Consider the following 17,241-nt stretch of genomic DNA (forward strand, 5'->3'; position numbering starts at 1 on the left):
TTAAATGATTTTGCAAGCGTTTAACATCTATAAAATAGCAGGTCTTAGTTATGTGCCAGGCACTGTTATTAAGTATTTTGTTTATATTACTTCATTACAATAACCATAAGAGGCACATATTAACCCCCTATTTTACAGAGGAAAAACTGGAGACAGAGGAAACTTGAGTAATTAGTCTTAAGTTAAAAAGCTAGAAAGTAGAAAATTCAGAATTTAAGTCTAAGCAGTCTACTTTCAGAGTTTTTACACTTTAACTTTTCCTTTCTGTTTCATCTGTATTTCAAACTTTGGGTATTTAAAGACATTGGGACTGTTCTGGAGAAGCTGATATTTAGGAAATCTGGTTGGGGCTCACAGAATAAAATCTTAGGTTCAGTGTAAATTCAGTAATGACTGGAAAACCAACAACTCAGTTCACAAGTACTTTAAAAATAGGTAACTGTTTAACATTTCGTCTTCCCAACATCCTGCTGAACTGTAAATTCTACCATCTCCATTTTGCAGATGAGGATGTATATATGTAAGAAACTTTTTGTTGGTGTATGATTTATGACCTTTGGGAGATGTATAGCAGAAAAAAAGGAGAAATGAAGAGAAACAAAGTATGTTATATATTTGCCAACAATTCACATGCTGCCTTAGTGTCCTCAAATCCCAGGCTGCACATAAGGTCCATTTGCCTGAGTATTACATAACTCCTTCTCCAGAAAACTTCCAAGTTCACAGCCTTGAGTTGTCCATCTTTAATACACTTAGTTGTTGGTTTTAATAATTAAGGAAACAGGACCTACCTATATCTGTGCCAACAGGGGGCACTACCCCACTGTAAAGAACAAATCAAAAGGTGTTTTGTGTTGTACCTGGAGGATCCAATGATCTTGATTTTGGCAAAAACTTGAAGAGAAGGGTGGTCTTTACATGTGTGGAAACCTTGAGTGGCAGAGCAAATAGCAAGAGAAATTGCTCAGTGGCTTTTAAAATTTGAAATATAATTTTACTTTTTATTTTTACAATACAGTGTACAGTATGACATCTCAAAATAACAGAGTGCAGATACAGGATAAGAGTACAAAGGGGGATTAACAACAGATGTCAGACGGTTACCTTTATTAAGGCTAAATCCCTGCTTTATATTTTCCACACATTCACAAAATTACATTCAAATCATTTCCTTATCAATACTTATTTCTTAGGCCATGAGAAAAGGAAAATAATCCAGACATTTGATTTTCATAGAAAGCAAATCTGGATTAGTCTAAATAATATTCTCCGTCCATTTGTTCTGACAACAAAAATTTGAGAAATAAAGATATGCACCAACCTAACACTTCCTTATTTGGATTTTCCAAGTACACTGCATTAGTTATTGATACCATTTCTATATTAAATGGGTAAGACCTCCCCCCCCACAATGGGGTCTCCAGTCAGAACCACAGAGGGACAGGAAATAGAATTGGCCAGTGTGGCTGAACAACTAGGTGTACAGCAAGGCTTTTTTCCATCTTCTTTTGTGGAGGTCAGCAACAACTCACTTTTCACTTGAAGGACTGTGTTGAATATCAGCACATCCTTATCACTAGGATTTAGAAAAGTCTGGGACATTTCTATCTATCATTGCTGATGAGGAAGGGGAGAATGATAGGACTTCACTGACCTTGAAATATTTATCACCTCAGACTTCCTAAAAGTACGGCATGGCATGGCCTCTGCCTTGGTACAAGATCTACTTGTTAAAGCCATGTTCCTGAATCTTGACAGCACATGGCCCTAGTGCAGGCCTAATGTCTACAGCGGGCACAAGAGCCACTCACTGACACTACCTACAGCCTCACTCTAACTTAACATGAACTGCCAATAGTTTAGCTTTTGGAGTTGAAAACAGTTGTCAGTTACAATAAGCAGATCACAAAACTCCATTGTCGACCATAGACTGCCCTTCATTCCTGAGAAGTAAACTGAAAAACTGAAAAGATTAAGTGCTAAGTATATTCCTTAGTTTTTAATGCCAAAAATCGGTGTGACCTGTGAATTTTCCTGGCTCTAAATTGGAGTATTTCAGAGCTGAAGAGACAGTATGTATGGCATTCCTTCCCTCAACCCAAGAATGTTATTTTCTTCCTAAGGAACATTATCTTGAAAATATTTCCACATAAAACACTCTCCAGCCAACTTAATAGGCCATGCAAATTTGAACAGAAAAAGGCAACATATAAACTGTCTACATTTGTTCAAATAAAATTATGTAGAAGAGGAAAAAAATCAAATATATACATGACACAGATTACTCCTTAAACACAATTCCTTATGTTAAATGATGTCAGCATTATTCCAGTGTTTAGCTCTGGGAATAGGAAATGCTGTAGCTAAAGTCACCATAAAAATAAAATCAAGGCATTCACATTTGAGGTTGTTTGTCACACATCACACTATCCTAAAGGCTTGAAAAGACTGCAAATTAAGTTTCTATGCCAATTATACATGTTGAATTTTAAAGCTACAGCTATAGAGACAATACAAAAATCCTATTAGCTTAAATGTTTTTTATGATTTACCAAGCTGTTGCATTCTGGTCATAAGAGGCAGACCTTGTTAGGTTAAAAACCTATTTCTATATACGTAATACCTTTTTCTCTCTAATATTCTTTTCCTAAAATATTCAAATGACTTTCAGGTCTTCCTTTCCTTTTGATCTTAAAGTCAATTGTCATAGTATTTCCCAAGGACATATATAATTTTATTCAGATGCTAAACAAGTGTTTTCAATGACCATTTGTTGATCTATTAAATACTAATATACAGTACAGCAGCTATATTCATCAACAGAATTCCAGTTTATTACCTATATATATGTAGCACAGTCATAGAATACTGTGCTCATACATAAAAATGCAAAAACTGTCAAATGTGCTGTCCTCCCATGTATATAAAAAACTATTAGCATCATGAGGAAGAAACTTTTTAACAGTCAATACAGATTATAATGAACACCTGCCATTCATAAAAATGTAACATACATCCTACTATACTATGCAGATGAGCTAGGTTAGTAAATCAGTTGAGACGACTTAAGAAAAAAAATTCAGAAAATCGTAATTTAAAAAAGATCAGCATATTTTGTATACCTTTAAGTAGATTATTAGAGTGTGTTGAGTGTAGAGTCTGATCCACAAAATTTGAGCGAAAAAACTGGTGCTTCTAATGGAATGTTTTTTGTTTTTTTAAGAATTAAAAGACATACAAATGAATTCAAGCCTAACGAAGTAGCTCCAACCCAAAGTGGCACCATTTTGTTTTTTATTTTTCCTTTTTAGGAAAGTATCTCTGATGACTAAATAGTCTCCTAAGCAAATACTGCCTTGCCCAGTGCATAGAAGCACAATCCCTCTGCTCAGTATTCCCAATGAAGTCATTTAAGTGTAAATGATTTAACACTTAAGTGTAATCATATCAATATTTGTGTGAGACATGGACACTTGTGTATACAAGTTTTTCACAGAGATACGACTAAGCAGAAAGGGTTTAGGTGAAAACAAAAGGTTTTAACAGGAAAAAATGGAATGCTCTGTTGAAAGCTTCCATTTAGCATCCCAAAATGAGGCAAGAACCGCTAAAGCCATGTATAGAGAATAAAGGATGCTGTGCACAAACTGCCTAACGGAACTGTCCTCTCACTAATTCAAGAGATCTAAGAACAGATCTACAGCTTATACTGCTGCCTGCCACCCTATCCTCAATCTTGCTGCAGTGTTGGGCAATCTTCCTACTGGCAGTTTTTGCCAGATCAAGTCCAACATGCCATAGAATGGATGTTTCTTTCACCTCAGCCAAGTGGATGGTACCCACTGAGGTTCAGTATCAAGTTTGTTAATTAACCTAAGCAATTCCTGATAGGCTTTATCAAGATCTGAATTCACAATTGCCGTATCAAAGTAGTGGCCATTGTTCTGCTCCATCTCTCTTGTCTTCTCAATGATTTCTCTCAATTCTTCAGGCTGCAAAGAAGATAAAAACTGTGAGATAATTCCTTTTCTAACCAAACAATATAGGATGAGTCAGAGATGGCCTTCCTTCTGTCTCTCCCAACCTCAGAAGCTCCTTTCCAACCCTGTCATGGCCACACTGGTTTCCTTTGCTTTGGCATCTTCAGGACTCACATTATGAACCATTTGGAACTCAATATATCCTGTTTTATACCACCATTTAGGTTTTCACATATTTTGTCTTATCTCACCAACAAGACTACAAGCTTCAAGAACACAGACTGTTACTTTGAATTCCCTACAAACATTTGTTTTCAAACATTCTAGGACACTATAACCTCTTCCTAATAGTAACATCTTCTGTAACATGAAGTGAACCTTTCTTGTTGGAGCAAGGACCTAAAATGCCATCTACTTTTGGCTCTAGTAACAAGTCCTTGCCCTTTACTGTGTGCTGCAGACAGTTAAAAGTATCCTACCAAAGTTTGGGAAACTATATAGAGCAGCCTACTTTAAAATACCGACTGAAGGAAAGGGCCATTCTGCAAAGATAAGCAGGCAGCAACGCTATGTGCAAAACTTATCCCAAACCCTCTAATTATCAAGCACATATGTTCAAGAAAGTGAAACTCACCCCAAATCACCCCTGCCAATGAAGACAACTAATTTAAACTCAAGACAAAATGTCTCAGATATAAAAGTCACACATCAGTACTATATTGGACCCACACTACAAAAAAATTCATATCATTCAACTGTTTGAACTTCCGTAACAGTAAGAAAACATATTAAAAATATGACAACTCTGGTTAGTCCTGAGGCAGTTTCTTGCATGGCTCTCTAATTCTCATTCTGGAATGTTGTACATCTGAATATGGCACACAGAATCCTTTGTTCCCAGCAGGGAATCTACTTCACCACTGTAACTGAACACACTGACATTTTTGCTAAAACTTATGCCTACCAAAAGCTCGAGATTATTGAATATTCTAGGACTCCACAGAGAACTGAAACTTTGTGGTACTGGAGTTGAAATGAAAATGCTAAAGCCCCAATCCACCTAGTTTTTATCAAATTTAAGGCATTGTTATTTCATTTTATGCCAAAATACCTTATATCACTTATTTAGTACTTTATGTCTGAAGTCCTCTTTCAAATTACAATCCATGACTAAGATGAAACAAAATGTTTTAGCTCAAAATTTTTAGCTGAACTAGGCAAAACTGACAGTAAGTTCATATTGCCAGATAGCCACTCTCAAGCCTCTATACTAGCAGAACAAATTCAGAGATTCAGAATACAATTAGATAGCTGGTTGGTTACATTTTGCACCCAGTGAGTGTTGCCCAGGCTGGAGTGCAGTGGCACGAACTCGGCCTCTTGAGTAGCCAGTACCACAGCCATGCACCACCACGCCCAGCTGATTTTTTTTTTATAGTTTTAGTAGAGACAGGATTTCACCATGTTGCCCAGGCTGGTCTTGAACTCCTGGCCTCAAGTGATCCGTCCACCTTGGCCTCTCAAAATGCTGGGAAGCCACTGCGCCTGGCCTTCTATATCAATTTAGTAAACTAAAAACAGTTTAGCAGTTTTTTATACAGTTAAAACACACATTTATCTTTTTTTTTTTTTTTTGAGAAAGGGTCTTACTCTGTTGTCCAGGCTGGAGTGCAGTGGCGCAATCCCAGCTCACTGCAACCTCCACCTCCTGGGTTCAAGTGATTCTCCTGCCTCAGCCTTCCAAGCAGCTGGGATTACAGGTGCATGCCACCACACCCAGCTAATTTTTGTGCTTTTAGTAGAGATGGGGTTTCACTATGTTAGCCAGGCTGGTCTCGAACTCCTGACCTCAAGTGATCTGCCTGCCTCAGCCTCCCAAAGTGCTGGGATAACAGGCATGAGCCACTGTGCCCGGCCCTCAAAATTTTATCCAAATATTTTCTAACTGAAGAATGGATAAATTGTGCTATATTAGTATCATGGTATATTACTCAGCATTAAGAGAGAATGAACTGCTGTTAGACACAACACAGATCAATCTCAAAAACATGCTGATCAAAAGCCAGACACAAACTTTAACGAAATTGCATGCTTCTATTTATATGAACTTCTAGAACAGACCAAACAAATCTATAGTGACAGAAAGCAGAATAGTGGTTGCCAGAAAGAAAGAATGGAGGGGCATTAACTTCAAAGGGGCATAAGAAATCTAGAGTAATAGAAATGTTCTAAATCTTGATAGGCATGGTGGTTACACAGGTATACATTTCCAAAACTTGCTGAATTATACAATTAAAATGCATGTATTTATTGTATGTGAAATATACTTCAGCAAAGAAAAAGAATCAGAAAGTTCTAATTAGAAAATCAAATATATTGCATATTGTTAAAACATTTTGGTACTGATCAACTTCCTGCTTTAAAAATATATATAAGCTAGGACCTGTGGCACATGCCTATAGTCCCACCTTATAGGACTGGCATGGGAGGGTCATTTGAGTCCAGGAGTTCAAGGTTTGCAGTGAGCTATGGTCATGCCACAGCACTCTAGTCTGGGTGACATAGAATCTTCTCTCAAAAACAAAACAAAACAAAACAAAACAAACAAACAAAAAAACAGTCCTAAAATTTAGGATGGCCAATTCTAAGTGACGTAGATAAAAATTCCATTACAACACTGCCAGAGACCAACCAAAAGAAAGATGGTGGCTGGGCACGGTGGCTCACGCCTGTAATCCCAACACTTTGGGAGGCCAAGGCGGCGGATCACGAGGTCAGGAGATCAAGACCATCCCGGCTAACGTGATGAAATCCCATCTCTACTAAAAATAAAAAATAAAAAAAATAAAAAGAGCTGGGCATGGTGGCAGCTGCCTGTAATCCCAGCTACTCAGGTGGCTGCGGCAGGAGAATCACTCAAACCCAGGAGGCGGAGGCTGCAGTGAGCCGAGATTGCACCACTGCACTCCAGTCTGGGTGACAGAGCAAGACTCCATCTCAAAACAAAAACAAAAACAAAAACGGTTGCTTAACATGTTTTGGAATGGTCTATGGTCCTTCATATAATAGTGAATCCTTGTTGGAAAAAAGGCCTAAAAAGAAATAAGTGTGCATGTTAGGAAGTGGAAAATTAGGCTGAACAGGAAGAATGGAGTACACTCTGGTCCTCAGTGTGCATCCTTTTCCTTGAACAATCATGGAGTTCCTGTTCTACCAAAGTAGTTATTGGACACTAAATTTTACACAGTATTAATCTTGTTTTTCTTGTTATATTGTGATCCTCCTCAAGAACAGCCAGTGACCATGCTGCCTATTTCCTTTGTATCATTCCAAGTGCTATGGACAACAAATACTCTGACTCCAGTTACTTATGAATTTGTAGGTATATGGCGGAAATGAAAAAGGAGTGCAGTACTACACTTTAATCAGCTAGCCTACTTAGCCTAGACAAAGCAACCAGAATTATGCTCATCATGTAGGATGGGAAAGCCCTTGATGTCTGTAGCCTAAGACATTAAAAGTTACTACCTCACATATAGATTGAATAAGAAATGTTGGCCGGGCGTGATGGCTCACGCCTGTAATCCCAGCACTTTGGGAGGCCAAGGTGGGCGGATCACGAGGTCAGGAGATTTGAGAGGCGGGCGGATCACGAGGTCAGGAGACTGAGACCACGGTGAAACCCCATCTCTACTAAAAATACAAAAAATTAGCTGGGCACAGTGGCAGGCGCTTGTAGTCCCAGCTACTTGGGAGGCTGAGGCAGGAGAATGGCGTGAACCCGGGAGGCAGAGCTTGCAGTGAGCTGAGAATGCGCCACTGCACTCCAGCCTGGGTGACAGAGCGAGACTCTGTCTCAAAAAAACAAAAAAAAAAAAGAAAAGAAATGCTAAGTAGACATAGACTGAAAAAAGATATTTTGGAGGGTGAAGAGGAAGAGTTAATGTGTTGTGGTGGACAGTCAAGAATGAAAGGAGGCTGAGCGTGGTGGCTCACGCCTGTAATCCCAGCACTTTGGGAGACCGAGGCAGGTGTATCACGAGGTCAGGAGATCAAGATCATCCTGGCTAACATGGTGAAACCCCATCTCTACTAAAAACACAAAAAAATTAGCCAGGCAGAGCTTGCAGTAAGCTGAGATTGCGCCACTGCACTCCAGCCTGGGCGACAGAGCGAGACTCCATCTCAAAAAAAAAAAAAAAAGGAAAAAAGGAATGAAAGGAAGGCTGGGTGTGGTGGCTTACACCTGCAATCCAAGCACTTTGGGAGGCTGAGGCAGGAGGGTTTCTTGAGGCCAGGAGTTCAATACCAACCTGGCAACATAGCGAGACCCTGTCTATACAAAATACATAAAAAATTAGCCAGACATGGTGGTGCATGGCTACAGTCCCAGCCACTTGGACAGGCTGGGGTGAGAGGATCACCTGAGCCCAGAGTCTGAGCCTGCAGTGAGCCATGAACATGCCACTACACTCCAGGCTGGGCAACAGAGTTAGACCCTATCTCAAAAAAACAATGACCAAAAAAACAAAAAACAGAATCAAAAGAAAGGAATGTAAATATGCTTTTAATGACTATCTTTAAGGAGATTTAAAGGCAGAGTCAATGAAATGAGGCAATCTGAGTAAGCCCTCTCAAAAATAGATCTATTTAATAAATAAGGAGCAAAAAAACAAGGAAGAACACGTTACTTTGATACAGTAAGTCACTTGACAGAGTTATCATCTTACATAATTAAATAAAAGCTCAATGCTTTCTTATTAATAACATATATTATCATTCACTTAATTATCAATGTTTAATGTGACATAGACTACCTCAACCATATCTAGCACAGATCTAAAATAATTTAAAAACATTTTTCTGTTCCAAACCATGTGAGAAGACCAAACGGAGAAGAAAAGCAGAACATAATTTTCAGTGGGATAAAAAGAAGAAAAAAGCAAGAGCACTCAAATTTGGCTCCCTGAAAATGTGGAGTATCTACAGAGAAAAGTCAGTAATCCTGAAGAGTTGGCTGATAACTTTGGTGGCAGTCACATCACCCTAGAAATGTCACAGACCCATGTGAAGAAGCTCAAAAGTTACCATATGTAGACGCCCCAACTTTGGAAAGCTGCCATAGTCCAACCCAGTGGCAACCATGGCAATTTCTGGGCAAGTAATATGACAGAAAGAATAATCAGTTTGAAAGCTCAAGCTAATGGAGCTTTTAAGCACCAGGACAAATTAGACCAGGACTGTTTCATGTTTACCTTCAATGGAATAGTACAAATAGTGTGAAAACTTTACCTTTGGATTTTTGCCTTCTTTGGCCAATAATGCCCGAAGTCTTTCTTGTGAAGGGGGTGCAATGAAGATAATATATGGTTTCAAATCTGAATTCCGAAGAGTCTTCAGTGACTGTAAAGAAGAGATATTTTGATTTTTAAAATAATTTGCATCATTTAATTACTTCCTAATAATACTGATTGGATATATATATTAGATTAAGGGACTTGCTCTGTCGCCTAGGCTGGAATGCAGTGGTGATCACAGCTCTCTGCAACCTCAATCTGCTGCGCTCAAGTGACCCTCTCACCTCAGCATCCTCAGTAGCTAGAACCATAGGCATGTACCACCCTGTCTGGCTAACTTTTTACTTTTTTGTAGAGACAGGATCTTGCTTTGTTGCCCAGGCTGGTCTTGAACTCCTGGCCTCAAGCAATGCTCCTGCCTTGGCCTCCCAAGGTGCTGCGATTATAGGCATGAGCCACTGCACCTGGCCCAATTCACAATATTTTTAAGATCCTACCATTCACTGTAAGAATATACTGTGAAGCTATATATATATATATATGTGTGTGTGTGTGTGTATATACACATTATATATAATATACATACATTATTTTAGCTTGCTCTTTTATGTAATGAAATATAAGTGAATGATACTGAAGGATGACAACTGTGATATTAAAATACCTTGCTAATAAGATCACATACAGATTACAATAACCATATTAAAAATCCATTTTGGAGGAATTAGAATCATACAAGTTGCCTTACTATGTGCCAAACACTAAATATAAGCAAAATCAGAGAACATAACTTCATATGTGCAAAAGACAATTCAAGAAAAGCACATCTAAGAAAATGATGACTATATTTGAATCTGGAGATTGCAGTTTTCACTTTGTTACCAATGCATGACTCTGTGTCCTCAAACTGAAGTGCTCTATCAAAATGGAGATTATAGGAATATGCCGTTTCTATCTAAAAACATTAAGATGATTAAAACAATATGCTGAGTTTTTTGTTGAAATCTGTTAGCTATTTTTCTTGGAGAAATAAGAATTTTAAAAACCTGTTTGCCCAAATAATATAAAGAATTCTAAAGAAATTTAGTAAAAACATGTATACTTCTCTTAAATCAAAAATGTATAACTGAAAGAGTAGAGCCTAAGCGCATTCGTCCACTAAAACACAAACAAAAATCCCTAATTACTACTTTAGAATAGCCAATTTAGAATCAATTCTCCTTTATGTGCATCTCTTTAATGACCACTGACTATGTTGCCTGATTTGACATGAGCAGCAGCCACATTAAGGAAAGTTGTATGCTAAAGCTGTATGGTCTACAAAAATTAAAAAATTTTCCATAATATTTGGAGTTTCTTAAAAACTCTAAAATTTCTAAAATTAGTTTTTTTGTTGTTTTGTTTTTGTTTTTAAGACAGGGTCTCACTCTGCTCACTCTGTCACCCAGGTTGGATGCAGTGCAGCTCACTACAATCTCTGCCTCCCTGGCTCAGGCAATTCTCCCATCCCAGACTCCCAAGTAGCTGGGACCACAGGTGCATGCCACAACACCTGGCTAATTTTTTAAATTTTTGGTAGAGATGGGGTTTTGCCATGCCGCCCAGGCTGGTCTGGAACTCCTGAGCTCAAGTGATCCACCTACATTGGCATCCTAAAATTAACATTTTTAAATAGAAAGCTAAGAGGCACTAGTTAGTAATTCTATGCTTTTGCTTAGTCTGCCAAATAACTGAAACTAAGGTTTCATTATTTTCATACAACCAAGCATTTACTGTGATACTTGTTAATATTTGAACAGTGGTATTTAAACCATAAAAATAATCTTAAAGTTTTCTAATTTTTCTCATATCAGAATCAGAAAAGGGAAATTCTTTTACAGACTCAAATTAAAGTACTACCAGTACTATATTTACTGTATTTTAAGTTTCAGAACATACATACAAGTATATATACAAGCTAAACATCTCTAATCCAAAAATCTGAAATGCAAAATCTGAAACTTTCTGAGCAGTGACATGATGGCACAAGTGGAAAATGTCACCCCTGGCCTCATGTGATGAGTCACAGTCAAAACACAGGAGCGGACCAGTTTATTCAATATCCCCAGGAAAAATAAAATTACCTTCAGGCCAAGTAAATAAGGTATATATAAAAGATAAATGAATTTCATTTCAGACTTGGGTCCTATCCTCAAGAAAGCTCATTATATATATGCAAATATTCTAAAACCTGAGAAATCCTGAAATTCAAAACACTCTGGTCTCAAGCATTTTGAACAAGAAATAGTCAACCTGTTTATGTAAGTATGTATATGTTTTCCCCTTGGAGTAAAGTGAAAGAGATTTAGTAACCTGTGTGATTTCATATAGTAAATCAGTGGGAAAAACCATATGAGAACTTAATTAGTTCACACTGTTCTTGGACGAAAATACAGTTTCCACTAGATTACTCTGTATGACATGCCCTCTAAGTTCAAACCCTAAAACAAAATTCTAGCTTTACCTGTGTACGAAGACTTAAAAGACATATTTTGCCAGAGTTGATCACTTGCCGTACAGAATCTATGCTAGTTCCATACAAATTCTTCTCAAATTCACCATGCTCAATGAACTTTCCAGCTGCTATGTCTGCCTCAAATGCTTGCCGCGAAACAAAGTGGTAATCTCTACCAGCTACTTCTTGGTCTCGCCTACTCCGAGTTGTATCTAGGCAAACAAAACCAGATAAAAATAATGGGCATGGCTTAGATAGAGGACAGGGGATAATTCTGCTAGTCAGAAAGAATTTTTATTTTGTAACACAGATTATAAAATAATAAACTGAGAAAATGCTAAGCACCTACATGTTTAACATTGTTTTTATTTTTTATAGATTGAAAAATGAACAAAAATGTGTTTGTAATATCTCAATAATAGTTATATTTAATTATCTTAATACATTTTATGCTTACACTTCAAGTTACTTCATCCTGCATTTAAAACACTACTACTCATCTTTTCCTAAAGTTTATTTCCATAAGATTAGGTACTATATAATCTTAGAACTTCTGTTTTCAGATTATGCCTAAGTTTCTATCTTCAGTATCACTTTAAAGAAGCAGGAACTGATTCCCTATGGAACAGGAAATTGTAAGTGGCCCAAACTGAAAATTGTTTAGAAAATAGTACATAATCGAAGGACAAATTTAAATTTCTTAATAATGACTATTTTTAATTTAAAAATTGTCAAAATATTTGGTTAAGCAAAGTTCCTCTTTCACTGACAACACTGTTTTAATGAAATGAATAAAAAATTTCCCTACATAATGTTGTTAGGTTCTGAGCTGGTAAACTGAAAAGCACAGGAAAATGGGAATGCATTCAAACTTACGAGGAACTGCAGATGCAAAGCGCTCCTTTTCTTTGTTCATGAGCCTCTGACGCAATTCATTCTGGCCACAGTTCTGTGGACCAATCAAGATGATAGGTCTCTTCCTATTTGCTGGCTGATGATAAAGTGACATTTCCTCATAGGTTAAGATCTCCTCGTTGTCATAATCTTTGGGGGGAAAAAATGTTAAGCCCTTCAGACAAAATTATTGCCATGTAATAAAGACATAAATACTCGTAGATCTTCCCCCCAAAATTAGAAAAAAGCACAATTTATTGTCTTTACATCCTTGCTAGGGTACCATGAAAATGAATCAGACAACAATATAATACTCCTTCTATTAATTTTTATTATCTTATTTCATACTTGAAATGAAAAATTCATGCTTGAATATCTAATACAATATAATTATATTGATTCTTACACTGAACAGCTAATTTGTAGTCAATACTTTGAATAAGGATGGGGTACCAGGGAATGAACTATTAAGAATAATATCTGTCATTTTTGTAAAATGCAGATATTAATATTCTACTTAAGGTACTTAAGAAGGTTGTTTTAAGAATCAGACATAATGTATACGCTGAATACAATGGCTGGCATAGACCGACATTTACATATAGTGGCTACAACTAGTGTTATCAGAGAAAGTTGGAATACTTTCCTATAGTTCACCCATGGCCCATAAGCCGCATGCGGCCCAGGACAGCTTTGAATGTGGCCCAACACAAATTTGTAAACTTTCTTAAAACATTGTGAGATTGTTTTGCAATTCTTTTTTTTTTTTTTTTTTAGCTCATCAGCTATCTCTAGTGTTAGTGTACTTTATGTGTGGCCCCAGGCTATTCTTCTTCTAATGTGGCCCAGGGAAGCCAAAAGATTGGACACCCCTGCTGTAGTTAGTTGTATAACTTGAAAACAGGCCATACCCATGCTATCTACGCTTTCTGCATTTATGTTTCCTTTACTCTGGAATGCTAACCCAGAGTCATGAATCAAAATGAGGTATAAATTATGACAAGTGGGGTAACATTCCTAAAGCCCATAATCCAGATGAAACCAGAGATGTCAAGTGGTATGAACAAAAGCAGACAACTAGTAGTCTGCCAAGTCCTCACTCATATTACTTCTCCTGACTGTGAAGGAGCATCAGATGTGAAGCCAGAATCCCTCAGCTCTATTTTCATGAGGTTGGGGGACCATCTTAGGCTTGACAAAGCCTGGCATAGAGCAAGAGCTCAAACTGTATTTGTTTAAATTCCAGCTCAACCAATCAAGTATTAGTTGTTAAGAATTTCAGCAAATCACTTTAATATCTAAACTTGAATCTACTACTCTGTAACCTCAAGGAGTTTGTGAGAACAAAATCATATAGTTACTGCCCTGGAATACAGTAGTTATTATGAATTCTAGTTATTTACTTAAAAATACTCATGATAATGACACCATCATAAACAGCAAATGTGATTCCTTCTCCTCTCAAAATGATTTTCTCTGAAAAATCCCTTCTAATATGTATAATCAAGACTGTGGTAGCATTTTAATTTATAGACTTAGTGTGTATATCCATAGGGTTCAGATTTGCCACGTTTTCTACAGTACAGTAGCTCTTAGAGCTGGACTAGTTAACTTTAGTCTGTTTCAAAAAATAAAAGAGATATTAATTACAGAGGATAAAATTTGTAACTCATTAAATCTTTTTAGTCACATAATCTGTCAATTAGCATTAAAGGATGTTTATTTTAGAAAAAAATTTATTAAAGTTGATCAAATCTCATTTAGATTTTATGGAATATTATAATAATCTATAATGTTTTATCTTTATTAGTTTAATGTATGCTGCCCCAAAATATTTCAAATTCTTGAGAGAATAGCCTTATAAATTGCATAAGAATGAATGCCTTTGTTTTATTATTTGACTTGCTTCTAATGCGAACCAAACAGAAGTAGCAAACTCAAATGCCCATAAAAATAAACCAAGGAGGTAACAAAATCAGTAAATCAGGTTGGGTTAATAAAACACTGGGAGTGGTAGGGACTGTTAAACTAGACACCAGATGCTTGAGCAATAGTCATCACTCAAGTCCAGCAGACTCCTGTCACCTGGGAATACTAGCCCAATATTATCAGAGCTTTTGATTTTAAAAGAAGCTACAATTTTCAAGCTTTTAAATCTTAGCAATCAATCAAAATAAAACTAAAATTCTCTCATGTGTCTGACTTAGCCAGCAGGTAGTGGGTTCTCAGGAATGAGTTGCTTCTGTGACATGAACTATTGTAGAGGAAATATTTTTTACTTCAAGAATGTTCTGTAAGAATCTGTTAGAAGTATACTTTTTGCAAAGAGTTTAAGTAGAAAAAAACTACAGGAAACTATCAATTTAATACTACATATGCTAAATAGTACTTGCATTTTTATATGAGTTTTCCCCATAATTCAAAACACAGCTTTACTCACAGGATTCCGAAAGAAAATACTTTCTACTACATGATTTTCTCAAGCACATATTTAACATTAAGGTACAAAACAGGAATAGATTTAGACTCCTTTCAGATATAATTCCACCTATCCCTGAGAGTAGAACTTACCATCATTTTTATTGGCATTATATAAAACCTTTTTCCTCTTCTTTTTATTCTTCTTTGCACACCATAGTTTTCCTGTTGAGCAATCATAAACATAACTATAAATGTGTTCCCTTGAACAAAGCCACATAACTCAAATTGAAGAACTCTACTTATTCATTCATTCATTCTTTCAATTTTTTTGCAGAAACGAGGTCTCGATATGGTGGCCAGGCTGGTCTTGAACTCCTAGCCTCAAGTGATCCTCCCGCCTCAGCCTCCCAAAGTGCTGGGATTACAGATGCAAACCACTGCACCCAGCTTGTTTTTAATTTACTTTTATAAATACTTATTACACTGTTTGTATAAAGACTATTTTTCAGGAAAGTATTTATAATTTTCCATTAACTACATAGTATAGACAGATAATCTTTAATACTTAAATCTTTTCCTTTCTTTACAGTTCTAAGATAATCAGTTTTGCCTCTTGCATCACTCTTTCCACGAGTACTTCTTTCTTCACAGTTCTAACATGCAGATTTACACATGGCTCCAGATGAAGACCCAAGATATCTCTTACTAATGTCAAATACAAGTGTCTAACCTGATTTTTCTGGCTCCTTATCTTCTTCTATGGTTTGCTTCATGGCTTCCCTTTGCTGCTGAAAGCTTTTCCCTTAATAGCAGAAAGAAAAAGAAGGGTAAAATATTCAAGATAAAAGGATAAAATTTTTTTTTAAATCAAGAAGGGAAAACACTAGACATCTCTCTTCATTTATATTCCCTTCCAAATCCTTTTGCCAACACAGGTGTAATGTCAGCTATGATGTGCCTCCAAATTTTTCAAATATTAACTCTGCTCAATCAATCCGATATATATTATTGGAATATATATCATCTATTATTTAAAAATTTAATAGTTCAACTTTTTAAAAGGTTTCATTGTGCATTTACTTTGTGGAAAAGTACTATCCTGGATCTTACAATGGTTCTAGTCCTTTAGAATTATCTCAAATTAAGCATATCGATTCTAGGAGTTAACTTTTCCAAAACAACATGTGGGCATTCATCATATATTCAATTCCATGTTCAATTCCAAGAAACCATTCAGTATACTCCCTTGCATGCATTATTTTCAATCCCTCTTCTTGTGTGTATGTATATGTGCTAGTCATTTTTTATTTCCACCTTTAAGTTACCAATTATATACATGGAAAACATGCTTTTCCTTACAAAATTAATATTTTAATACAGGAGGCTTTCAAGGTTCCTGACCTTGAAAGATGTTTTCTTTTCAGACCTCTACCTTAAAATCAAATATGTCTTTTCCTATAGGATACAAGTGGCTTTACTTAGAAAATTCTGAATTACGTTGAGGTTCCACTTTTATACTTAATTTTTAAATCTAATTTTTCCAGTGTAAAGCCAGAGATTCTTAAAAATCAATAAGCAAATTCTATACAGGTTGGGATAATCCGTAAAACTTAGTGCATTTCATAAGTGTACTAACAAAGAGATTAATACTGAGTTTGATCCACATAAGAAGCATTAAAGGAGGCCTGGTTATCTTTTGAGATGAAGTCTCGCTCTGTCACCCAGGATGGAGTGCAGTGGCAGAGTCTCGGCTCACTGCAACCTCCGCCTCCCGGGTTCAAGGGATTCTCGTGCCTTAGCCTCCCAAGCAGCTGGGATTACAGGTGCACGCCACCACACCTGGCTAACGTTTGTATTTTCAGTAGAGATGTGGTTTTACCATGTTGGCCAGGCTGGTCTTGAACTCCTGACCTCAGGTGATCCTCCCTGCTTGGCCTCCCAAAGTGCCAGGATTAGAGGCATGAGCCACTGCGCCCGGCCAAGACTGTATTCTTAGTAAAACAAGTAATTATTACTAGAAGGAAAATTTTAAGAGTATTAAAATTTAAAGGACCAGGCGCAGTGGCTCACACCTGTAATCCCAACACTTTGAGAGGCTGAGGCAGGCAGATCACGAGGTCAGGAGATCAAGACCATTCTGACTAACACGGTGAAA

At 36.8% G+C, this 17,241-nt stretch overlaps 1 protein-coding gene across 3 annotated transcripts in view; it reads right to left on the reverse strand.

Annotated features, from left to right (window-relative positions):
- Nucleotides 1–972: 972 nt before the first annotated feature.
- The window catches only part of MPP5 (membrane palmitoylated protein 5), a 95,592-nt gene continuing 79,323 nt past the window's right edge, over nucleotides 973–17,241 (reverse strand). For all 3 annotated transcript variants that reach the window (XM_026456012.1, XM_026456011.1, XM_026456006.1), the window contains exons 10-15: nucleotides 15,817–15,888; nucleotides 15,237–15,308; nucleotides 12,648–12,815; nucleotides 11,781–11,983; nucleotides 9,273–9,383; nucleotides 973–3,992 (exon numbers count right to left, since the gene is read on the reverse strand). In XM_026456012.1, coding sequence (XP_026311797.1) covers nucleotides 3,816–3,992; nucleotides 9,273–9,383; nucleotides 11,781–11,983; nucleotides 12,648–12,815; nucleotides 15,237–15,308; nucleotides 15,817–15,888 — 803 coding nt within the window. In that variant the 3' untranslated portion in view covers nucleotides 973–3,815. The remainder of the gene's footprint in view (nucleotides 3,993–9,272; nucleotides 9,384–11,780; nucleotides 11,984–12,647; nucleotides 12,816–15,236; nucleotides 15,309–15,816; nucleotides 15,889–17,241) is intronic.

The sequence above is a fragment of the Piliocolobus tephrosceles genome, chromosome 6 (assembly GCF_002776525.5).
Source record: "Piliocolobus tephrosceles isolate RC106 chromosome 6, ASM277652v3, whole genome shotgun sequence".
Lineage (NCBI taxonomy): Eukaryota > Metazoa > Chordata > Mammalia > Primates > Cercopithecidae > Piliocolobus > Piliocolobus tephrosceles.